The sequence below is a fragment of the Poecile atricapillus genome, chromosome 15 (assembly GCF_030490865.1).
Source record: "Poecile atricapillus isolate bPoeAtr1 chromosome 15, bPoeAtr1.hap1, whole genome shotgun sequence".
NCBI classification, from domain to species: Eukaryota; Metazoa; Chordata; class Aves; order Passeriformes; family Paridae; genus Poecile; species Poecile atricapillus.
The window spans coordinates 1,075,268-1,100,557 of record NC_081263.1 but is presented as its reverse complement, the minus strand read 5'-3'; the positions used below and the strand labels follow the sequence as shown (position 1 = coordinate 1,100,557).

At 43.9% G+C, this 25,290-nt stretch overlaps 1 protein-coding gene and 1 long non-coding RNA gene across 3 annotated transcripts; one reads left to right on the top strand and one right to left on the bottom strand.

Moving 5' to 3' along the window:
- Positions 1-314: 314 nt before the first annotated feature.
- Positions 315-16,499, bottom strand: PARD6B (par-6 family cell polarity regulator beta). Of its 2 annotated transcripts, none has more exons than XM_058850774.1 (3): positions 16,298-16,499; positions 11,466-11,688; positions 315-4,902 (listed from the first exon to the last, which is right to left on the bottom strand). In XM_058850774.1, exons 1-3 carry the CDS (start codon positions 16,361-16,363, stop codon positions 4,073-4,075), a joined length of 1,119 nt encoding a protein of 372 aa, XP_058706757.1. In that variant the 5' UTR covers positions 16,364-16,499; the 3' UTR covers positions 315-4,072. The 2 variants fall into 2 exon arrangements, with proteins under 2 accessions (XP_058706757.1, XP_058706758.1); XM_058850775.1 differs by lacking the exon at positions 16,298-16,499 and adding an exon at positions 11,866-11,978.
- On the top strand, positions 15,615-17,966 carry LOC131585079 (uncharacterized). Its single transcript, XR_009278858.1, has 3 exons — positions 15,615-15,743; positions 16,019-16,178; positions 17,663-17,966. It is a non-coding gene; the product is annotated as an uncharacterized LOC131585079 (long non-coding RNA).
- Positions 17,967-25,290: the final 7,324 nt, after the last annotated feature.

Here is a 25,290-nt window from a genome sequence, read left to right as displayed (position 1 = left end):
CCTGCAGCACAGCACAGCACACCTGCAGCACAGCACAGCACACCTGCAGCACAGCACAGCACACCTGCAGCACAGCACACCTGCAGCACAGCACAGCACACCTGCAGCACAGCACAGCACACCTGCAGCACAGCACACCTGCAGCACCAAGGGACACCCAGCCAGGGCTGCCCCAGGCACAGAAGCACCACAGGAAAACAGCCCGATTCCCTGGCCAGCAGGGAAAAATGAAACCCATCTGTTGTCACACTGGAAAAAAGGGATACGTTCTTACTCATTTTGACTTACCTGACAAAGTAATTGACAAAAAACAATTTTATTTCTATATCCATTTATTATTTTGGTCTGTAAAAATATAAGACTAATATACAACTACATCTAGCTTGATTTTTGTAAAATCAATCTTCATTCGGTGAGATACCAATGTACATTATACATTAAAGTTGTAAGAAAAATACTGATATTTGACATTTTAAACAAGTTCATTCATGTAAAAATCACATTGCAAGTAAAATTTAATTAGAAAATACATAATATTCACAAAAATACACATGTTAAAGACAGCTTGTGAGAACATTGTCCTAAATTTAATTCAGGTGTGGAAAAAAACCGTATGATTCACAGTTAGGCTTGACTTCTCCAGTACCACAGCAGAACTTTAAAGTAAATGCATCTTAATTCTCTTAAGAATTTGTTCTTCTTCCTATTAAGGTGCACTTAGATCTCCCAGTCACCAGGGAGGAATCACTTTCCCCCCTCTGTGCATGTACACAACATATAACACTAGTCAAAGGAATTTTAGTTTTTCATTCCATTCTGAAATAATTTGGGTATTTCATAAATTAATTTATAAAATCTGGCTTGAAAACACAATTTACACACACAGGATACTTAATACACAGATTACATCAATAGCAGCGTAACATTGTCAATCATGCACAGCATCCTCACTATCACTTCTGGATATTTTTCTCCTTTTTTTAGCTATAGATAAAATCTATATAAAACAGTCAAGCCTTTAAGTATTGTCTTCCAGGGAGAAAACAGTATAGATGTTAAAAATTTAGGAGGTAGTGAACGAAAGGCTAACAATATCAGCATATTTTAAAAAACCTTATACCGAACCCCAGTATCATTTATATATAAAATTAAATTTAGCCACACATAATCAACCATTGATCATCCTGAAGTAGCAATTTAAAAATCTTTTGTAATTAACAGTGTAGGTATTAGTAAGATATGGAAGAACTTTAGAAACTTTATGGTAACTGCAGCATTAAGCAATTACATGCTGTGCAGTCTGTCATTGTAACTGTAAATACACATTTTTTAGATTTATTCTTTAAAGTTTTTATCAAGTCCCAAATGCTTAGTTTTACTACACGTCACCAAATTTCTGTGAAACAGAACATGATCTATGTCAGAAAGAACATTATCTCCCGCTTAGATTACTCTGTGTGCAGGAAAGGTCCTAAGAGATGAAGTCTCATGCAGTTTGGAGTAGGACCCCAGTTCAATTTCTACAAGTCCTTAATACTGGCATAAATATTACTCCAAGTACCCATGCACGTGCCTGGCAGCACAGCAGCCTCAGGGCTGGGCCCTGCCAGGTTCCTGGCCAGACTCAGCCCTCCCAGGCAAGTCCATCCTCCCAGCTGTGACCCCAGCTGCAAAATCCTCATGGACCCACCAGCCCCACGTGGATCTGCAGGGAATGAAAACATCACACCTGCACTTCCAGTTCATTCTCTGTACCTGTGGACCTCTCTTCTCTTCCCATCCAAGTGCCTTTATTCCTGTGATTATTCACAATACATTCAAGTAAACCAAAGGCACAGAAGTGCAAACTAGCAGAATAATGAGTCTCACCCTCCACTGGTGATTTCATACAGGAAGGAAAGTATTTTGACAAAGGAAAATAAAAAAGATATTTTCAAAGTAAACAATCTTCCACAAAGAAAGGAAGTGTAGAGCAGCACTGAGAGAAAAACACGTACAGGTAAAGTCTCCATGTTGCAGAATGAACACTTCTTTTTCTCATTTCACACTAAGTGGATGTAGTTACTTCATTTTTAATAATTATTAGCAAAGTAAGTGAAACACTTGAAAGATCTTGCTCTTGTGAAAGATCCCAGGGCTCTCCACACACACACACAAAGAAACCACAAATAAGTGTGACAAAAGAGCCCCTCACCTGTATTTGCAGAGTATCACTGCCTGCTGTGCTCATTCTCCATAAATCCTAAGGGGGATAAATGCCTCTCTTGGCATCCTGGACTCCAATGGCATTGGAGGTTTGAGAAAACTACTGCTCATCAGACACTAATTCCAAATGTGCACTTTGTAACACCAAACAGCAGGGATTTGTTTCTGCAGCAGTGTTTGTATCACCACAAAAACCTGAAACAAACACAGGTTTAGCCTCTGACAGTCTGTGACAACTTTTACAGATTACATTAAACTTACATTGGTCTCCTGTTAGTGAAGTTACCAGAGGTAGATTTTCCTCAAAAATAGACTGAGGGGAAAAAAAGAAAGGGGTCAGTCTCCCTTCCCACTCATCACATCTTCCCAGAGGGTGGAACACGCTCCCAAGCACCCGACTGCTGCTCTGGGGAGCACAGGACAGAACTGGCAGCACCCTGCCCCTCCTGCCAGGCTGACAGAGGCCATGGGATCCCTGGGGAGATCCTTCTCCACAATCCTATTAGTCCCCAGCTCATTTCCCTGCCACAACGTCTGCTCCAGAGGAGGGTCAGGTTGGGAACCAAGGGCCAAAGCAGGAGATACAAACAGGGGAAAGATAAAACCAATGCTAGAAGGCTCCCCTGCAGTTGTCCCAGTGAGTGCAGTGCTTACACACACTCCCCTTTGCTCTTGCAGCATCAGGACTTGTCACCGGTGTTTTCACACACAGCAACTCTGTCATACCCACAACACCCAGCCAGGGCACACAGCGGTCTGCACTTACAGAGCAGCTCCTAAAAATTAATAAGTTAATATCACATGGCTCAAACAAGGTGTAGTAAAGCCTCATTCTGATTTAAAACTTGTTTTAATCCAGGGATTTAATTTAGACTGTTCTAACTCGTTCAGGTTTGAAGAAAGTCACTTTTATATAATCCAGACTCATTCCAACAAATCTTGCTAGTAGAAATCTTTACAGTTTCTACTGTAATTTTAACAGAAATTACCTTATGCTATTTCCATTGCATTACGTTTATATTTGATTTGCTTGTAACTTCCTGGGATTAGTAACTAAATCCAATGATATTCTTAAATATTGCAAAGTAGAATGGGAACAGGTCTTTGATGCATTAGTGTTAAGACTTTCACATTTGAATTTCATAATCAGAGTCATTAAAAGTAAACTTGCCTGGCCATTAAAACTAGTAATGGTGCCTGACTAACGAGCCTGTGGTTGCACATTCACTCACAAAGGAAGAGTGACCTCCAAAGCCCCACTGCAGGTGCTGCCCACAGAGCCCTGCTGTCCCTGTGTCAGCCAGGACCAGAGCAGCCACCCCATCTCTTCCCAGCCCACCTCTGGCTCTGTCCCAGTTTCCTCTTGCCCAGAGCCCACACACAGCTCTGCCAGCGGAGCAGCAGCCAGGACAGGAGTGAGGGGGCTGGAGCAGCTCCATCCCACGTAAGCAGCACTTCAGAGGAACGTGAAACCACAGTCCATGAGACGCTCAGCCTCACACGTAAGGAAGTTTACTTCTACAGAACCAGTAGTATACGGCATTAAAAAAATAATAAAAATCAAGTACCTTTAAAAGAAAGCTCACCGCCATCTCTTAGCTATCCTTCATTTTCAATTTAAATTTTCCTCATTCAATTTCAGCTATTTATCAATTACCGTCCAGCTTTGTGCATTATTTACATTGAAGTGCAGAATTAATGAAGTTAGTCAACCTACATAATTTTGAATTTCTTGTATTTACTCTTTTCCCTCCTTTTAATCTAACTGCAGTGCTTGGTAGATGGAGAGGTATAAAATGTGTTACATATTAAGCCCAATTAAAACATGTATGGCATCCTTACTTCTATAAAGTACACCAACATCATTTCATAGCGTTATTATAGTTCCATCTTCTTCTAAGGACTTACGCCCTGGCTCTGGTACTTCATACTCCATACTAATGCTGCCTGCTGAGTGATTCAAGTTCACCTCGCTGGAAGGAAGGAATCCATTTTGTGTGGACTCGTGGAGGAGTTCAATTTGTGATAATGATTCTATGCTTGCGCTGGTAGGCGCAGCTTTCGGGATCTGCTGCGGTTCACCACTGTCTTCGATAATAATGTCCTCCTCATCGCTCTCCTCTTCTCCTTGCAGCAGATTTCCCAGAATGTTTGGAGTGCTGCTGGGAAGGCTGGACTCAGTGGACTGGCCGGAGCTGCCCGAAGTCCGACTGTTCCTCACGACGTTGTTCCTCTGGTTGGCGGGTCTGACCGTGATGATCAGGTTGCGGCTGTTTGCAATCATCATGTCTGTAACTTGATCGAGGCTTTTTCCTGACACCTCTATGCCATTCACCTCCAGCACCTCATCGTTGACAGCCAGCAGGCCCGTGCTCTGAGCCAGCCCCCCGGGGACCAGCCTGGATATGAAAATGCCCGGCACCTTCTCCAGCCCGTGCGGGGTGACCCTGACGCTGGAGCCGTCGCGGATGTAGAAGCCCAGGGGTTTGTCGGTGCCGTACTTGTAGAGCCTCACCCTGCGGTGGGTCTCGGGCAGAATATCCACGTCTATGATGGAGGACACGGGCCTGAAGTCCTGGGGCATGCTAATGACAATGTGGGGCTTCTTCTTGTGGTTATCCGGACGTAGCACGTTGGATAAGACGTTCTTCTTCCTCGTCATGGTATCCGTCCCGAAGGCACTGTAGTCTGCGTCTTCTGTAAGACAGAGCACACGGGGATTAGAGCAGGCACGGCCAGGTCACACTGCTGCCGTGTGTTAGCCCAGCACAGGCCAACAGCCCATCCACTGTCAGCCTTACTATCACAGAAACCTTTCTCTCCACTCACAAAACAAAAGCTTTAATGTTATGAGATTCAAAGTTTGGAATACTTTTGGTTTTCTTCTACCGAAGGAAAAAGCGTGCACAAAAGAAATTGAAGCAAGTTAGCAGCAGCAGACACAAAGAGCGACAGCTGCCTGAGAAAGGGCAGAATGGAAAGAGTGAGTACATTCCTAGAAACATTTTAATTTTATTCAGAGTAATTCCACTTGCTAGTTTTCTCTCCTCAGGTTTCAGATCATTGGAAAAGAAAGAATGAAAAAGGGAAAGCAGCCAGTGTGCCTATTATTGCCTAGTTACTGGGAGCCAGCCAAGTGACCTGGATTCAAACTCCAGAAAGCTTATTCCATTCTGCACTCCTCCCTCCCCCACGCCATGGAGGTAAAATGGCTGTGGAGCAGAAACAAAGAGACCTCGCACACAAATACTTCAAGCAAAACTGTGCATGCAATGCCGTAACTGCCACAATTTGATACAGGAATAGGCAAATGGCTTAGAGCTTAAAAAAAAAACCCAAAAGAAAACGTATTAGTCTTACAACTACTTGTAAGGGATGAGAAAACATGTTTTGTGGAAGCAATACTGATTTCTGAAATGCTTGTTTACCAAAGGTTCCATTTTTCTTTTTAATATGCGATAATTCACCAAAAAGAATGAACCTAAATATATTCAGATCTGAGCTTCCTCAGAATTACACTTGTACTTACTGCACACATCTTTGTCCCACAGGGGAAAATCCCCAATAATCACACAGAACTGGACTGCAGTAACCCTAGGACCCAGAGAAGTTGGGATTTCTTTGTATTATCCCATTCAGATGCCACTGGTACAGCCAAGAAAGTGGAAGAATGGCTATACATTTCAATCTGTGGACTGGGCTGACTGTGGCAATGCTGCCCTGGTGGCATTTCAGGACAGCTGCCAGCTGCTGAGGAGATCAATGAGTGTACTTGTTTCTGAGGCTGAGATACACAGACATGAAGCAGTGAGATTTGGACTCCTCAGATGCTTTAAGCAAGACAGAAGAGAGAAAGTATTCCTGGAGCAACAGGCTAGCACTACTGCAGCATGGAACACCAACTCCTCCCTTCCCAGCCTTTGGGGCTGCTGAAAACAAGAACAGTCCTTTAGCTGCTCTAGGAAGGCAGCCTTGGACCTAGTACTCTATAAGATAAAGGACAAGAGGAAAAGAAACAAATTCAAATTAGCCCACAAAAAAACCTCAAAGGGATTTATTGTCAGCTCCTGGCTTGTGTGTACACAATAGTTCATCAACATGTTTTAGAAAAATGTGTTCTGATGATGGCCTCATTTACATTTCTTTTTTATTTCCTTTGTTTAAAAAAAATAATTACACCATGAGGAAGGCAAAGCTCTTGCTCAGCTGTTTGCTATACACAGAGCATCTTTTGCACTGATGTTTACAGCTAAAGTTGTTCAACAATTTAATTGACACAATCGGGAGTTATTTCTGAAGATACCTGATTGACACAGCCCTATTATAGCCTGAAGTCACTTCCATAGCAATCTCAGTTACTTCGTAACTGAAATTTTAATTAATATTACAGGAGATCTTAACATCAAGCACAAAGGCTGAAGAAATAGCCTAAAATCTGATCTTCACAAATCTAAGGGTGTTAGGTCAGTTGTGTTGAAGAGTTGGTACCTTAAAAAACAATTCAACCATGCCAGCCAAAGCACAGTAATAGGTGAACTGTGTCTGAAGTAAAACACCTACAAAAATGCAAACTCAGCCTTTACTCTGTAGTCAGACATCCCAAAGGGCCTTCTAAGATCAGCTGGTTAAGCCCCTGTACTCCACTGCTGACAACTAACCTGCTGACTTTTCAGACAACATGGAGCAATTCTTTTCATCTTTGCTAAAAATCTATGATCAAAGTAAAAAGTGAGAGAAGATTTGCCCTTATCTCTCCTGACAACCCATCCAACCAGTTTCCAGTCAGACATCTGGTGTTCCATTGAAAGGACTTTTGCAATTCAATGAGGTGCAATAACTTCTCTTTTTTTATTTAGAACTACAATTGTTTACAAAACAACCTGGAAAGGTCAACTGTGAAATCAGATCCTAGACAGGTCCACCTTTAAATACCTGTTGGTGCTTTAAACACAAGGTAACACTTGCACTCACTCCTGCTGCAGTGGGAGTTGCTGATGACAGCTGCAGGTCCCAACAGACTGGTGCCAGTCAAGCACTCAGTTCCTGCTGCTTTTGGAAAACACACGAGAAAACATGACAGCAAAGCTTTGTTTTGATTTTTGCACAAGTGTTCTCCCAGGTGCATTGCAACATGAAAAGGTGTTCAATTGATGGGGTTTTCTCCTTAATTTCAAAGTGCACATATTCAGAGAATCAGACAGACTCTGTGGTGTTTTACCCATTCTGCCATATCAAATATGTAAAGTATTCAATGTTCCCAGCTTGCCACAGTGGCTATAAGGCTTCTTCACCAGGCCACACACCCTGAAGGAAGTCTGGCATGGACTGGATATACAAACACGTATTTATTATATCCAAGTAGATCTATCATGTCCTGTAAATGATCAAAGACAGTTTGTGCTCTTTACTCAAGTCAGATTTAGAAGTGTTCCCAGCTTCCTTCACAGAAACCAGCTCCCAGCCTGCCTTCCACAACTATCAGCTGGTAACTTCTGTACAAATCAAATTTTTCCACTTAGCAGATAAACATGAAATCAGCTCCAACAGGACTGGCTTTGAAAGAAATATTATGTAAATGTCTGTATACGAAATAACAGATTCAAAAGGATTTTTTAAACAAAAACTAAGAGCAGAAAAACATTTCTTGGAAAAGAGAAGAACTTTAAAAGTCTCCTTCAAAAGACAAATCAGAAATCTTAAACTGAGCTGGTGATTTTGTTTTTAGTACTTTTCTTAAGTTACAGAACACATGGCTGAAATAAATGCATCCCAAAATTGCAAGCCAGATGTCAAAACACATAAGAAACTCTCATACACCAGAAGGAAAGTTTTTTTCATTATAACTGCTCTTAATAGTTTAATAATTCAGAACTAGCAGGAATCTTAAGATAGACAGTTAAGGTTAGAGAATTTGTGAGGAAAAAAATAGTGAAAGGTTGATAAACTCATCTCCCCAAATCTCAGCAGAACCGCGCACTGGGTAACCTCTCTTCCACTGCTAAACAAGTTTTCTAAAGCAATACTCTCAAGTACAAAGGCATCTTTGTTCTGGCACCTCACTAATCAGTTTAAAGCCCAGGCGAAAAATATTTTGGCCTAAAGCCAAAGGACAAGGTGTTAACTACAGATAGTGTGAAGGAGAAGGCCCACGCGGTGCAGGAAGGATTTCTTGCCCCAGCAGCTTCAAGCTCAAGGTGGCACCAATCTGTACAGACTTATTACATGGAATTGGAAACAAAAGCCCACAGATGCCAAATCTGCTTTCAATTTAATGTTATTGAAGACAGATTTTTGAAATATTTTCCTGATCCATTTGTAAATCAATGTAGAGTTACCCCTCGAGAATTAAATTTTCAAAGCCCCCAAGTAGTTAGTATATTTGAAGAGATGGAATTTAGCATTTTTTGGATAAACAACAAATCTCCTCTTATTTAGTCACAAAATATGGTTTTAGGAAACTAACCTGTGATTTTAGGAAGAGGCCTCAATAGCCAGGCCAGTCCACAAAGAGCTGTTTAAAAAGCCAACTGCTCTTACTTCTCACCAAAATAAAGCTTCTCAGTGACAAAGGCTTCCTCAAGAGGCACAAGCGGATTAACCAAAGAATCCACTTCCCACTAAATACAGCCACATACATGCAGAACTTGCAGGAGCTGGATATTGTAATTTAGAATCCTGTGAGGGACTGCTAAGGATATTATAATGAAAGGTATCTTCTGTTATCTCTATTGTTCTTGTATTTACAATGCAAAGTTGCCCACATCAAGCTGCCCTTCAGCCTGTGCAGACTGTTCCCCTCCATTTTCTCTTCAGAAGGGTTTTTCTCACAGACAGAGTGACTCCCATACATCTGGATTTAATCTCAAAACATCAGTTTAACCTTTAAATACCAGATGTCAACAGTACCTGTTAATCTGTTAAACTGCAGAATGAAATTCCAGCAAGGAATGTTTTCTGCAAGCTGACAGCCAATCCTGACTTGTGCAACATCAATCCCCAGTTTAGATTTAGCACTGGAGAAGTTTATAAAGTATTTTAAAGGAATTTTGTGAAATACAATTAGAGCAGTCTAAGGGGAATAATGTGATTTCATTACAAGATCTCTAGCTTTTTTACCACCATCAACCAAGCCACATAAATGTTGAGGACAAACAGAGCTTTCAGAAATAAGGAGTCTAAATCAAACAGGAGAGAAGAGTTCTTATTCTGGCATAACATTTCCCAAATTCTGGAGTCCCATTATCACAACCATCGCTTATTAATAATCTTGCAGTTCCCATTTCAGCCCCTCAAGGTGTTCCTTGGATACAATATACTAAGAAGTTATTACTATTTACATTAGATTTCACTGCAGTCTGCTCATACCTCAAGTTAGCTTGGCACAAATTACATGTCATTTCTAAACAATTAAGACAGTGTGATAAAAATTTCATATCCTATAAGTCATCAAAACACTTTCCCTCTTGCCCACAGTGGCTTTTTGTCTAAGATCTAAATTCCCATCTACTGCTGCTGGAAATACAAAAGAAGTTCCATTACAAAACCCACAAAAAAATTTCAGCTGATTTAAGAGAATGCATGAAAGCCACAGGTACCCTTGCAGGTGGAAAAGTAACTTGTGCCACTTGTAGCTCCAAACCAGCCCCATCAATAGCAGGTATTTGCTCAGACATTTCTTCTCCATCCCAGAGCCAGTAAGGCTGCTGCAATCTATGAATTAAGCACACTTAAATCATGTTGCACAAAATCTCAACCATCCCTAACTCCACCAATCCAGCCTCAGCTACAGGCAAAGCATCACAAATAAAATACAGAATAAAGTTATTTCTGTATTTTCCATCGAACAAACACCTGCTTTACACAGCAAAGATGCCTCAATTTCATCAACAGCTGTGGTCAGTGTGGCCACAACTAATCCCCAACAAAGTGCAGTGGGGACTGTGGTTCCAGCCTGGGTTCTTTATTCCCTGAAACTCCCCAGGCAGAAAGCTCTCGTGTCCAAGGGAAGGCACAGACACCTGGTACTTTCTACACAGCTTTTCCTGCTTGTCAATTCTTGTTCTGATAAACTAAAATGGATTCATCTTCTACTTTTGTGCATTACATCAACTCCTAGCACCTCCTGGCAAGTGCCAGGACAAATAATCCACCTGATCAAATCAAGGTAAATGGTGGTAGGAAACTAAGAAAGCATTACAAATGTAACACCAGGAACAGGCAACATCAGACCTGTCACACTAGGAACAATCTAAAAACATATGGTGTAAAAATATAAACTGAATAATCCCAGTCTGACAAAGTGGCTTATCCCTTCCTGTCATATGGCTACTGTAGGGGATTAGATGGAATCACAGGCCTTGTCTCCCTCCAGGTTCTGCTAAAGCAAATGGTTCATGCCTTTGGCATTTCAGCACTGAGAACACAGCCCTTACCAGTCTATACTATCAACACAAAACAGACATTTTGCCAGCACCCAGCAGCTGCCAAGCAGCAACACTGGTTATGAATATTGGGTTTGTGTCACGCTCCTGTGGAGATGTTCACTTTTTGGAGTGGGAGTTGATAAAAAGTTCTGATGCCCAAGCATTTTCCAAGGAAAAGATGTCTTAGAAACAGCCAGGAACAACACCACAAGAACAAATACTAACTTCTAACTGGATTTTTGCCCTTCATGAACAACAGCAGACAGTAGGAACACACAACCAGAGCAGACACACTACTTTCAAAGGCAAACCAACAAAGCAAGCTGCCCTCACTCCTGAAGTACGCTAACTGATATAAGCTTGTTTTATTAGGAAAGTGTGATAAGAGTAGCATATTACAAAGTTAGTCTTGAATTTATACTTTAATATTACGTTTAATACTTCATGTAATAACACTTTTAATATTACTTTCCATCCTTTAATGGTCTCTCCTCTTGTCTGATCAAGACTGGAATTTTAAGTGAGAAGTGTCCAAATTACAGAGCAGAAAACCTTAGTGGTTGAAAGTTTATTTTCATTTTCTTACAAAAAAACAGAAAGAAGCATTTGCTAGAGATTTAACTTGATTTTAATTCAACTTAATACATGCAAAAAATCACAAAGTATAAATAGGTTGCCTGAGGAAGCCCTTGCAAGAGAGACAAGTTGTGAATACCTTTCGTGACTCATAATTATTACGGAATTTGACATGATGAAAGAGGACTGAAGGGTTTTTTCCTCCATACATCACATTGTAACTGGATAAACAGATGATTCACATTCTTCAAGCGCTCTTACCTTTTCTCTGAATGAAAATCCTGAGTAGAGGATTGGCTGTAGAGACTGCTTTGTGATAATTGTCATCATTATTGATAGGCAGCAGGTCTCCGTGAATGTCCGTGTATCCCACCAGAACATCGACGTTTGGGATCTTGTGCACGTGCTGCAACAATCCATAGAACTCCTCAAACTTTCCAGGTTTGGATCTCTCCAGAGAAAATCGTCGAAATTCTGCCCCAAACTACAACAAAATATATCTTACATCATTAATATGGAAGCAACAGAATTATTTTATGTTAAACTAGAAACGTTACAGAATTGAAAGTGCACTAAAACCTACAACAAACAATTTTGACACGGTGTAAACCAGTCAGTTAAAACAGGTTTTTTTTCCCCAAAGTTGTAGCTAGTTTTGTACCTGGTAGAAGGAGTGCTTTTGAGCATGCCAAGGCTGTCTCATTGTTCCATTTAACGGGGCTCATCAGCACTAAGGCGACAAACGGGTGCAGGATTCCTGCAGGTTCTCACAGGCTGCTGAAGCAACCATGCTGGGCAAGGGACAGAACTGAGAGGCAGCAATGCTGCGGCAGCTCAAAGCAGGGCTGTGATTAGCATCCTGTGGTATGTGACTACCTGGAATTTGGTTCCAAGAACTAGCAGTGCCCTTGAGAGCAGTGGGCAGGGATTGTTACACAACCGCGGGTCACCCATGCAAGGCTGAGCAGCCCCCACACCCCCAGCAGTTTGGGCAGGAAATGAAAATGCCACTTGGGTGTGGAGACCACAAAGAATTGTTGCTGCTTTTCAGTCCAACCCACGCGCAGCCCAGCTCTGAGGAGCTGATCTCAGGTCCACTCTGCTCCTGCCTGAAGAGATGTAAGAGGCAACCAGCCACTACCTCTGAGAGTGCTCAGAAGATTCCCTTGCATGGGCAAGGCTCAAATCTTGATTGCAACAGTCTTTCAAATCAGGGTTCTAGCCAGGGTATCGAACCTAGATTTTCTGACCGTGGCAAGGTTCAGAAAATACGAAATAAATAAATAAATATAAATGACTCACTGACACTACTTTCAGGGGTAGGATTTGTTTGTAGCCAACATAATCATTCAACAAAAAACCCAGCTCACAGATCCACTCAAGCTCAGTCTCCTAAATCATCTCTACAGCAAACACTTATTAAAAACAGGTTGCTTATTAAGGCAATGATACAGCGGGGGCAGGCAGGAGACTCAACGGTGTGCCAAGAAAAGGATGAGCATTTGATGTAGACTGGACAAATTGTGATTTTTACCACACATAGCTAGTAAAATGTTGGTGTTCTGCCTAACAAGGGCAGGACCCAAAGCAAACAGAATACTGGATAAAAATTACTCCAAATCCTCCATATCAGGCACATACACAACATACCAGAGATGTTAAAAGGAATTCAGAGATAGCAGCAGCCAGGTTACAAAAACCAGAACAGACTGTATGAGTTAAAAGGATAATAAGCTAATAATTCAAAAAAACTCAGTTGGCTGGGTTTTTTTGTGTGAATTCTATTGCTGACCTACAGTGAAAATCAAGACTTCAAATATAATTTCTTCAGCAAGTTTAGTTTTAAGCAGAGGAGAAGGACATGTGGAACAAAATGCTCTGAATGCAAGTCTGAGCCTCGGTATCACATACTTTGGTGTGTGTTACACACAGGAGATGCGGAGGTGCACTTTATCTCGAACCTGATTACAATCTTTTGGAGAATAAAAGCCTGGGAGTTCTCACATACAAACAAAGAACTGAAAATCAGGAGACAAGGACCCCGTTTACACCGTGCTAACTCAAAACAAGCTACACCTTCAACACCCCACCTTCCCCTAAAAGCCTCAAATAAAGGAATTATCTGGGAACATTCCTGCTCTAAAAAGCCTGCAATTCGCTAACATTAACTAATAAGGCAGAAGGGATGATTCATACCTGCTTAGAAACAAAAGCCCAGCCCACAGGAGGAACTCCCAGCACGTCAGAGGCAGCACAGTTTAATCACGACAAGGATGCAGGACCTCATCCTGTCCCAGATCCTTCCCCAGCTGCGGGATGCGTGAGCCCCACAGGAACTGCCCATGCATGGCAGCAATCGAAACTGTTTGGCTTTCAAGGACTACATAGTTTAAACATAATTCACTAATAAAAGTTTAAAAAGCCAACAACCTCACCCTCAGCTTGGAGTAAATGTTGAATCTTACAACAAGCAAAGGGCCAGATTTTCAAATGTGTGATATTTATTTTTTCCATGTTATTTTAGACATATTTGGTGCAAATACTAAGAGACTCATAACCCACTTGTATTTCCTAACACGGTTTGCTCAATACTATTAGAAAGCAAGTAAAAGACAAGTCCAGCTGTACAATTCCATTATCTGAATCCCTGAAATGTCTGCATTTTCTATCAGATGCTGCACTCCATCCCATGAAAGAGGCTTGCACTGGGTGTTCTAGAGATGAGACACTGGAAGAGTAACTTAAGCAGAGAAAGCTCCTTGCCACCTGAGCTCTTTACAGCCTGTGCTGTTCCCCTGGAACTCCCCAGGGAGCCATGGCAGCACACCAGGAAGGCACTCGGGATGCTCATTCAACACTCATTTATGGGTCACGTTTTTAAGTCCTGTGAAACACAACATAAAGCTGCTCTATGCAAGTCTCCATTGCTGACAGAGCATGAGCTGCAGTGATCTTCTCTGGCTTACCAGTTACTAAGATTTTACTCAGAAAAAAATATTATTCCAAATCATGAGAGAGGAAGAAAACCTGAATTTTAATATATAGAGAACTAGAAGCTTATTTTGGGGTTCCCATACCATCACTAGGAACTCTAGACCAGGGTATAAAGTTTTATTTTCCATGACAAGAAAATGGGCAGACTGGAATTCAAGTACTATGGGGAATCGCCAGGGTGAGCTCAGAGCAGTTACCCAAACTGAATAAACTAAACTAACAAAAGGATTGTGCTCATATAACTGCAACCACAGTTGGGTTGTGCTGGCCCAGCCTTGTCAGCTGAGGCACAATTATTGATTTGGAATATCTAAATAAAGAGCTGTACATCACCGAGCAGCCTTCAAAGCCCAGGCCACTCCACAGGAATGGCTCCCTCCACCTCCCCCACAGGCCCTTCTTCCTTCTCTTCAGAATTGCTCATTTTCATAGAAGGAAGATGACTCCTCTGCGGTATTAAATTGAGGAGCTGTTCAATAATGCAATAGCAACAAGTAGTTCTAGGAATGCCTTGAATCCTGCTCCATAATATGCACTTGAGGGACAATCCCTATTCATTAGGGCTGCACTTCTCTCTACAAACACCTGGAATACATCACATGGCTGATTCCCTAGATATATTTTAAATCAAGGAACACACACAGTGGGGAAACAGTAATCTTAGAGTTTTGGGCTGAGGAAACAAGTGATTTGGTTTGTAAGCACATCATACTGATTATTTTCAACCTTATAAAAGCATAAATAAAAGACTTCACCATCACAGTACTAACTTAACTGGTATTTGAAATAACAGCTACCAGATATTCCTGTGCTTGCTGCTTTAGGCCACATGAAAAATGAACACTTGAAAGAAATCATCTTCATTCAAGCTGTAGAGACCAAGCACACACTCTCCAGAAGTTCCAGCACTACGATGCCTTATCCTTAACCTTCCACACAGCTCAAGTCCTGACTGCTTCACCGGCACTGCTACTCTAACACTTCACTAGCAGGAAAGGAGGGGACAGAACACAGGCTGCTCCCCACTTTAAAAAACAACCCAAGAGATCCATGTGTCCACCAATGGAAAGCACATTTCCACATGGATACACGTGCAATCCACCTAGGCAATGAAAAAGGAGTTTTAACTCAACATTTCTTTAACTAATAGACCTTCCACCTCAAACTGTACATTCAGCAGTTTTACAATTGGAAATTATTACAAATATAAAGTAGAACAAAAAAAAAATAAATCCAATCTCCCTCAGAATATCAAAGCTTCACCAGAAATCTTTACCTAACCAGTAAATATAAACTAAAAACAGAAGAGATGGGGATACAGGTATGGGAGAATTTACAGAGCTGGACAAAGCTGTGAGCAGCTGACACCGGCGATCCCTGCGAGAACACACAGGTACACCCAGGGTAAAAGTCTCTCGGGGCCTGGAAGAGAAGGCAAACTCCACTTTTGGATACGGTAGCCAGGGCTCGCCTCTATCTCTCCTGTAAGCCTACACTGCACCGCACAAAAAGCTACAGAAAGACATAATCATTAAGGAGAAAAAGGTAACTACAGAAACAGTCACTAACAAACGCACTCATTGCAATTCGGACAAGAGTGGGTTTTGACGCTGGGGAATTATCACAGAACTGTTAGGGCTGGAAGGGACCTCTGGAGATCGTGTCAAGTATGTCTGTAATCACCTCTTTTGGCCCAGTGATCTTACACTTTCCCCATAATACATATTTCTCCGTACGTCTTTTAGTCTGTCCAGAAACTTAGGGGCCAACTCCAATTACCTGTTTGTTTTTTTTAAACCGCCTATATTTCCTCCCCGCAGACATGGCACCCAGCGAGCGACCCCAGCAGCTCCGGCAGCCGTGGCGCCGGGGGCCGGCGGCACAGGTGTGGAGGGAGCGCCGGGGCCCGCCCGCCGAGCTCGGTGGCCTGCGGAGCGCTCAGGCCGCGGCGGGGCCGTGCCCCGGCGGCTCCTCGGCCAGGTGAGTCAGCAGCTGTCCCCGTCCCCGTGCCCGCAGCGACACCGCGGCCCGACGGCCCCGCAGGGCCGGCCCGCTCCTTCCCCCCGCGCCCGCGGCCCTCAGGCGGCGGCAGCTCCCACCTTGCTCTTCACCTCCATGGTGCCCAGGCCGCGGCTGCCCGCGGCGCCGCGCTGAGCCCGGTTCATGCCGCACGCGGTCGCTGCGTGCGCTGCTCTCGCTGCTCTCTCCGCCGGAGCGCTGCGGGACGGGCAGCGGCGCGGCCCAGCCAAGAGCCCCCGGCACCCGCGGCCGCTCCGCCGCCTCCGCCCTCAGCGCGGCCGGGCCGGGGCGGGGCCGCGCGGCTCCGGCACCTGCCGGGACCCGGGGGGGGGCCGCCGCCGCGCCTGCGCCGCCTCCGCGGGGCCGCGCACGGGCGGGGCCGCGCACCTGCCGCCGCAGCCTCGGCAAGATGGAGGCGGCGGGGCGCGGGCTGCCGGGGCTCCGTGCCGCTGTCCCGCAGCAGGTGCGGGCTGTGCCACCGCAGCCGGTGTCCCCCAGCGGCCGGGGATGTGCGCGCACGGGGCTGGAGCGCGGCTCGGCTCCCGCTGCCTCCTCAGGCACCTCCCGGCCCGCACCTCCGCATCCTCCCGCGGCCCTCAGGAGCCTCCGTGCCGAGCTCCCGCTCCTCCACAGCCCTGAGGAGCCAGCCCTCACCCGAACACTCCCACATCCCTGAGGAGCCAGCCCTCACCCGAACACTCCCACAGCCCCCGGAGCCTCCGTGCCGAGCTCCCGCTCCTCCACAGCCCTCAGGAGCCAGCCCTCACCCAAACCTTCCCGCAGCCCTCAGGAGCCAGCCCTCACCCAAACCTTCCCACATCCCTGAGGAGCCAGCCCTTACCCAAACCTTCCCACAGCCCTGAGGAGCCAGCCCTCACCCGAACCCTCCCGCAGCCCTCAGGAGCCGCCATCCCTCAGCCCTCACAGCCCCGGGAGCTGCCGGGTCAGGCTGCCCTGAGGGCTCGGACCCCTCAGACATCGAGCTCGGGGATGGGCTGAAGCATCTCCACAGATCCAACCCCAGCCATTGTGGGATTCTGGGATCTCGGCATCCCACGGATGTAACACACAAACCACACCAATGTTAGCTGGTGTTTACACGTTACATAAACAATTCTTGGCCAAGACAAAAGTATGAAGTCTCCCTCCCAGGATGTGGCTCTGTGTCTGTCCTGAACGTAAAGGTGTTCATGGAGCTTGTTTTCATTTTATTCACAAATACGATTGCAGGATCTCGTAATGTCAGTGCTAACCTTCCTTATTGTATTGATTCTGAGACAGATCAATTATTTTCCATTGAAGTCCAGTTAAACTGCCCTGACAAAAGTACAAAATCCACGAGTGGAGAGACGGGAAACTGAATAAAAATGACTTCTCACGTGTGTATGGGCAAGAAGAAAGCACGTACATTAATCTCATTATGTCAACAGACCTTTGAATTACAGGTCTCTCCATAATCTACAAACCTGCTAGAAGAGAACGTGGTGTGAGGTCTCATCATGCAGATCTTGTGTGGACGGCTGTGACGGGAACTCAAACAATGCCTTGCAACTGAGACAAGCCATGGGTGTCTAGTCAGTTCTCAAGTCTCAGCTGGTAATCAGTAATTAAATAAAAAGCATCCAGTGTTGAATCACTTCTAAGTCGCTGCTGATTTTTGTAGAGTTGATCTGCCTCCCATCACGCCAAAGGCGAAGGAATTGCAGCTCTCACTCGAGCCAAGACAAGCTGTAATTAGCACAGAGGATATTGTTAATAGTTAAGTATAGTTTGCTGCCAGACGGTGTCTAGGCTGATTCAAGTCTTCTCGTCCTTTATCCAACATGTTTGGTTTTGCCCTGCAGAAGGATACACAGAGAATTCAGCCTGTAAATTCAGATAGAATCTGTGATCTGGTGCAGTAGAAGGCAGATTACAGCTATGTGAACAAGACCAGGATAAAACCTCTTATTCTGTCCCTTTGTAATTATAACATTGAAAAGGGTTTGGACTGCTTTCCATATCTGTCTTCTACAGCTCTGTTTAATGAGCTGAGCACAGAGAAGAGTGCAAGAGACAAGGGAACAGTGATTTCTCTGGGGCTTTAAAGCTGTTGGGTTAGCTCTTTTCTCCTGGAGAAAGGGAGGAAAAGCCTCCTGTAGCTGATTTCTGCTTGGAGCCGTTGTGCAGTTAATTTTATTGCTATAGATTTATGAGGTATCGCCCAAGATAATTTGTTTTCTATTGTGCATTCCTAGCATGGCTGGAGTGCCAGGCAGTGGGTGTGGGAGCGAGCCTGAGGAGTCAGGGCAAATTCATTTCAAGTCACTGGAACCAACCTAATAAAATGTATTAATCACTGGCTAGCTTTCATCACAAGGAGCTGACGTATGAGGAAGGAATGTGATAAACAATTTGATCTCAGATAAAGGTGAGGAGTGAGGCAAGCTCTTTGTGCCAGTTGTAAGGCAAGCTTATAGAGCTATTTTAGTCCCAAGTTCTGTACAACCTGTGATTCAGACCTGATCAAGCTATTCATGGCACGTTCAGCTTCTGTGAAGTTGAAAGACAGGTTGGGTTTCCTCATCTCTGAGCAGCTGGGGAAGTTTTTTTGGGAGGCCTTTTTCTTTTCCTTGTTTTGGTGTAGAAATTCCATCACTCAGGTCCACCATGCAGAATACTGAGAATCTGCTGTGACATTGCTTTCCTAGCCCAGATTTCCCACATTTTAAGTGTGATGGAGTTCACAGAGTACTTCCAAGAATAAAGCACAGAAAAATTCTGTCAGCATAAGTTGACTGTTATTGATGATCCACCTAATCTTTTATTGCAGAGTTCAGGGCTTATGCTGATTTCATATTTATCATAAAGTAGTCTTTATTTACACTGTCAGTGCCAGCTCAGAGGAGCGATTGTTAGATGCACTAAATTGTAATCTGATATTGCCTTGGAGTTGATGAGAGACTGAAGAGTTTTTTTGATGGCTAGAGAAAACTAAAAGGGAAAAAGAGAAGCTTTATTTTCAAAATTACAATAAGAAGGTCCTGGTTTCTTTAAAAAATAAATTCTGTACTTACAGGCTTTCTTTTTGATAGCTTCTGCAATTTTGATACATTAATCTTGTGTACATTTCCCTACAAAGAGTCGTTTTCAACAGCAGTGTATGCACTTGGATACTCCATTTTCAGAGTATTAGGGACCAGTGTGACCTCAAATTGTTTTTGCCCTCACCTTGATGAGTGGTACAGACAGACCAGTGCTGTCATGAAGGCATCTGATGTTCACAGATGTGATGTTCAAATTAAATACAAATAATATTGTAGAACACTACTTACAGGTCCCCATGAATCCAGGGAAATACATTCCATACCTTTCTGCTGACAGTGCTGATCCTGAGGCAGAAAATGTGAATTCACATCTGCTGCATCAGAGAGGAAGAATCTGAGAAGGGGAGCTTGTTATATTTTATCTCCATGGAAAACTCTCCATACCAACAGCTCTACAAAACACAGGAGCAAGGCTCAGCAAGTGAACCCCAGTGCGTGGCAACTTAGCTGCTTTATTAATAACATAAAAATAATAATAACAACAACAACAATAATAATAATAATAATAAATAATAAAACCAGTAGTATTTAAATAGCACTCATGTAATAAAAATTTTGTTTGTTGTTCTGAAATTTTATTTGTTTGTTTGAGTTTCTTAAACTTTATTTTATTGGTGGGTAGGGGGGAACAAGAGTTGGATTAGTAGTGAGTTTTTGTGTTCTCTTTCTTCCTTTGCTTTCTTCTTCCTTGTCAGGAAAACTATCAGCATTTTTTTTCTTCCCCACTCCACCTCCAGAAACTTTTAGTTGTTTGATGCAATATTTACTTACCTGTGACATGATTGTTTTTAAAGTTCATGTATGAGATCTTTTCCAATAAAATATTTATAGTTTCCTGGGGTTGGGGGGGGTTCTTTCATTTTGTACTTTTATTTTGTCTGGCTTTATGGGAAAGGTTGTCTTCATACCATGCTACCTGCCAAAGAAATGTTTATTTCAGGTATTTTATAAATCCAGTTATAAACTAGATCCAGTGATAAACTCATGAAGTTTTCTGAAAATACTTTCCTAGCAAGTCAAAAGCCCATACTGCTACATTAATTTATTCTCTCTGAGGTTTCTAACTAAAATAATGAAAAGCTTTTCAAGCTTTTTCTTCCCCTTCATCTAGCAATCCATTTGTGTCCAATGACTCTGAATGACTTTGAAGTTCCCCCTTGTTTAAACAGGCAGTTGTGAGCCCATCTGACACCTCACACTTGCACTCGTGTGTGGGGTTTAATGATTTAACTCTCCTGCTCAGAGAGCCCGTGCTGCTGCTGGGCTGTCCAGCTCAATAGCTAACACTTCAGGGTTTCTTTACATGAAGGAATTCCTGAACATTTCTTGTTTGGTTTTCCACTACTTGCTGAGTATTCCTGGTCCAGATTTTTTTTTTGGGGAAAAAAAGGGCAAATCAAAGGAATAACTGTTGCAAAATTTACTTTAAATGCAATTAAAAAATTTACTTTTATTTTTTTGGTACAGGTTGGGATCTTAATTCTGTCATATTCTTAGATAGAAAGCTCTGCCTAATAAGCCTTTTGGAATAAAACCTCTGGTGTTATCTGGAAAACATGTTATGGCTATTTGTGAAGAAAACTCTGCCCTCTGCTAGTGACTGTCACCCAGTAAATGTGACATAAGTGAGAATTTTGAGTGCCAGCACTGAATAAGGAGCATTTGTGCCTTTTACCACAAAGGAACATTTTTACAGTAATGGTGGTTGATAGACCTCAAAATCCAAGTGGAGTAGGCTGTGTGGAGTCCCTGCTTTAATGTTTTATAAACTCCTGTTCCAGTGTCCTGGCTTTCCCTCTGAGCGGCCCGTGCTGTGTCACCTGTCCCCTGTCCCCTGTCCCCTGTCCCCTGTCCCCTGTCCCCAGGTGTGCTGGGGACATTATCGGGCTGTTATTCCCACCTCCCTGGGGGACTTTCTGTCGTGCTCTCATGGCCAAACCCCTCCTGCCCCACGCTTTCGTAGCTGCTGTTCCAGAAACCTTGCACCGAACCCTTCTGCTGAGCTGACAGGGTTTTTATGTCTGTGTTTTTATGTCTTTCAGAGCTGCTGCAGTGGGTTTGCACCTGCGGGACCAAGCGCTGTGCAGAACGCAGGGAGAGGACAGTTCCTGTGTCTGAGCGGGACAATGCACTCATTTCACGAATGATTCCTCGTCTGGCTGCACAAATAACGACAGCTTTTATAAAATAACGAGCTGCTGCTTGCTGGGATGGAGTTACCCTTGGATGGCACACGAGTCACACAGGAGTGCTCAGAGCACAGGCTCAGAGCAGGAGCTGGAGAGGCACACAGGGGCTGGGACCCTTGGGAAAGCATCCCTGGGGATTGGCCCTTTCCATGGCGCGGGATCGCCGCTGTCGCCGCTGTCGCCATTGTCACGATTGTCGCCATTGTCACCATTGTCACCACTGTCACCATTGTCACCATTGTCACCATTGTCGTCATTGTCACCATTGTCACCATTGTCACCACTGTCACCATTGTCGCCATTGTCATCATTGTCACCACTGTCACCATTGTCACCATTGTCACCACTGTCACCATTGTCGCCATTGTCGCCATTGTCGCCATTGTCACCATTGTCACCATTGTCACCACTGTCACCATTGTCGCCATTGTCACCATTGTCACCATTGTCACATTGTCACCATTGTCGCCATTGTCGCCATTGCCACCATTGTCACCATTGTCACATTGTCGCCATTGTCGCCATTGTCACCATTGCCACCACTGTCGCCATTGTCGCCATTGTCACCACTGTCGCCATTGTCACCACTGTCACCACTGTCACCATTGTCGCGATTGTCGCCGCTGTCCGTCCCGGCGGGTGCAGCGGGAGCCGCCGCCGCCAGAGGGCGCTGTGCCCGCGCTGCGGCCGGAGCGACGTCCGCTAATTACCCCGTTAATTACCCCATTAATGACCCCGTTAATTACCCCGTTAATTACCCAGCTAATCACGCTATTAATTAATCACAACAGCGGCCTTGGCTGCACCGGACTGCCCAGGCCATCAGCTGCTCCCACAGCCTTACCTGTGTTTGTAATGGCTGTATCACGTTACTCGCATTCTTTAAAATGTCATTCATAAAAATGACACCTTTAAAATGTCATTCATAAAATCACAGAACGGCTGGGGTTGGAAGGGACCTTAAAGCTCATCCCGTTCCACCTCCTGCCACAGACAACTTCCACTATCCCAGGTTGCTCCAAGCTCCATCCAAGCTGCCCTGGGACACTTCCAGGGATGGGACAACGTTCCCAGTGATGCTGCACACTCATTTGATTTCTTTGATTTGTCTTAGAATTCTTGTAATCATAAGGTGAAGTTACCAACATTTTAAGAAAATGTAAAACCATTATAAGGAACATTTTTTTTCTAGGAAAATATGAAATGTTTATTGTAATTAGATGATCAGATTAATTAAAGCTTTTTCCTCTCAGTGTTTTATGTGTCTATTCACAAACAAGCCAACCCCCTGTGAGACCCCAGGTGTGTACACATGAACACAGCAGAACTGCCCCTGATATTAACCAGATAGGACTGGTGCACTGGTCATAAGTAAAGCTACAAATGTACAAGCCAAGGAGACTTGAAAAGTAATTCAAATTTTCCATGCATGTCACATTTGGAAATACTGAATCCTTTAAGCTCAGCCACTGTCCCGGTCATGTTGAGGTTTTAGAAGATACTCTTTGGCAGGTCTCGTAGCTTCCCTCCTGAGTTACAATACCAGAAACTAAAAACTCCAGCACAGATAGATGCACAATGAGGGAAAAATAATCATCTGATTGGAACTGGGGATGTGTATTTACAGTTTAATCTCACTATAACCCCCCTCAGAGGCTCAGAGCAAATGCTCTGTGCAGGGGTGGTTTGCTGGAACATTCTCTGCAGTTTGTTGTGTTACAGCAATGGAAGTGCACAGTCAATATGGGCAGACTGAGAGATAATCCACTTCTATGCAGATTACTCCACATTAGGAAGATGTAAATAACATCCTAAAATTAAAAAAATACAAATGAGGAAAGGGTGGGGTGGAGCCACAGGCAAATGCTGGCATACATATTGCTTGCATTAAGAGCAGCAAGAGTTATTGTCTCTCCAAGTCAGCCTGGTGCAAAGGATCACAGTAATAGGCCCAGCTACTGAGTTATTAGCTCTTGCTTTTATAAACAGAGTTCTGGTTTACAGCAGCCTTTCTAAAAGTCAGTTTAGTCTGGATCTTCCTGAGAAGGCTGGGCTGGTCTGCTCACAGGGCTGGCTGCCTGCAATGCGGTCCATTTACAAAACAAACAAAACTGACTTTATTCAGGGCTTAAACAATAAAGTTATGATTAATCTGATTATGCCAGAGCACTGGTGATGCAGAAGCACCAAATGTGTAATGTCGTTGCAACCACGGTGAATGCTTTGTTGCAAAATGATCTTTGTGTATCATTGGTTTATATCCATGGATGTTGAGTGGCTGAATTTGGGAAGTGCTCTGAGATCTTGGAGGAAACATACTGGCATTTTTTCATGTCCCTTTAGGTCTGAGACACATCAGAGTGTGTTTTATTTTTTCACTGTAAATATTATAATGGTGCCAGCAATGCAGTATTTACTGCTTTTCATATGCGTGAGAATACTAAACATATGTATTTCTAAAGGAAATTCCAGAAGAATGTGAAACTAGCTTGTAGCAATGATTTGTAGGTTTGTGTCCATTGTTTTCAGGAATATGTAAATTGTTACATTATAGAACTCGCTTTGAACCCTGCTGCATAATTAGCTGCACTAAACATCAGTGTTCAATTTAGGAAAACTGTAGCCAAGTGTTTTATTAGAATTTCGTGGAAAAGGAGAATGTGAACAAAACCATAGAGCAAATGATCTGAAATGCAGTTAAAAATAATGAAAACCAAGCACCAGCCACATAAACACACCAGATGAAGACACAGCAAATGAAGATCATAAAAAGGAAACTGGAATAAAAACACATAGAGCCATTCCCCAGCTGAAGTAAGTGGGGACATCTGCACCAGGAGCGAGGGAACCGTGGTCATTGGTGTTTGCTGACAGGCTGCTCTGTGAATTTTGTTAAATTTTGTTAAAAGACTCATGGTTAGGAGGAAATGACATTAACAGTAATGACTTTTTGGCCAACTGGTTGCACGGATCTCCTGCAGAGATTTGGTGTTGTGACAAATGCCCTCCTACAAATCCAGCTGATTTCAGCTTGTCGCAGCCTGCTGTGGGGCCAGCGCTGGGGCCAGGGAGCTGCTGCAGTGGCAGCAGTGATGCAGCAGTGATGCAGCAGTGATGCAGCGCTGTCCTGGGCTGCAGGAGCTCTGCCTGAGGCTGGGGCACGCAGCCACTGCTGCCTCGAAGCCCAGAAAGCCCAGAGAGCAGCAGGACAGCTGCAGCTGCATTCCCTGGGGGGGATTCTCCAGTGCATGTGATCATAAAGCCCCAAATGCCAGGAAAATCAAAGAGCAGAGTTGTGATGACTGGAATGAATGTAATTACCTGTACAAGTCCATGGATTTGCATGTCCATGCTGTTTTCCAGGTACCCGAGCTGGGACACCCCTGGTGTGCCACCAGTGCCATTTGCAGTGCTCCAAGCCCCAACCATTTTGAAGACCTGGTGCGAAACTCACTTTTGTTTGTATCTCAGCACAGCTCTTCCTAATACAGTTAAAACCCAGAGTGCTTGAATTGTTGGCTCAGGCAACTCCATCTGCCCATCTGTTTTTGTGTCTTATTGCTCTCACTTTGATGTGTCAGTTCCCTCATGCCTCTCCTCACCAGCGTGTTCAGCTGTGCAAGAGATCTTCCTCTGCCTCCTTCAAAACCTTCCTTTAAACACGGGCACAGGAAAATACAAATCCTGACCAACTTCATCAAGAACTGCGAAAGAAAACAGTAGCCCTGCCCTGAGAGGTTCTCGTGTGGGATCTCTGGTCAGCTGGAGCTTTGAGAACTTCACTTTGTGTTCCAGCCT

Bases quoted from the DNA above. Each gene is read 5' to 3' on its own strand.
- PARD6B (XM_058850774.1), bottom strand. From the start codon at position 16,363: ATGAACCGGGCTCAGCGCGGCGCCGCGGGCAGCCGCGGCCTGGGCACC. The intron at 11,689-16,297 runs GTGGGAGCTGCC...ATTTTGTTGTAG, and splicing joins CCATGGAGGTGAAGAGCAAG to TTTGGGGCAGAATTTCGACG. The intron at 4,903-11,465 runs GTAAGAGCGCTT...TCTGTCTTACAG, and splicing joins GATTTTCATTCAGAGAAAAG to AAGACGCAGACTACAGTGCC.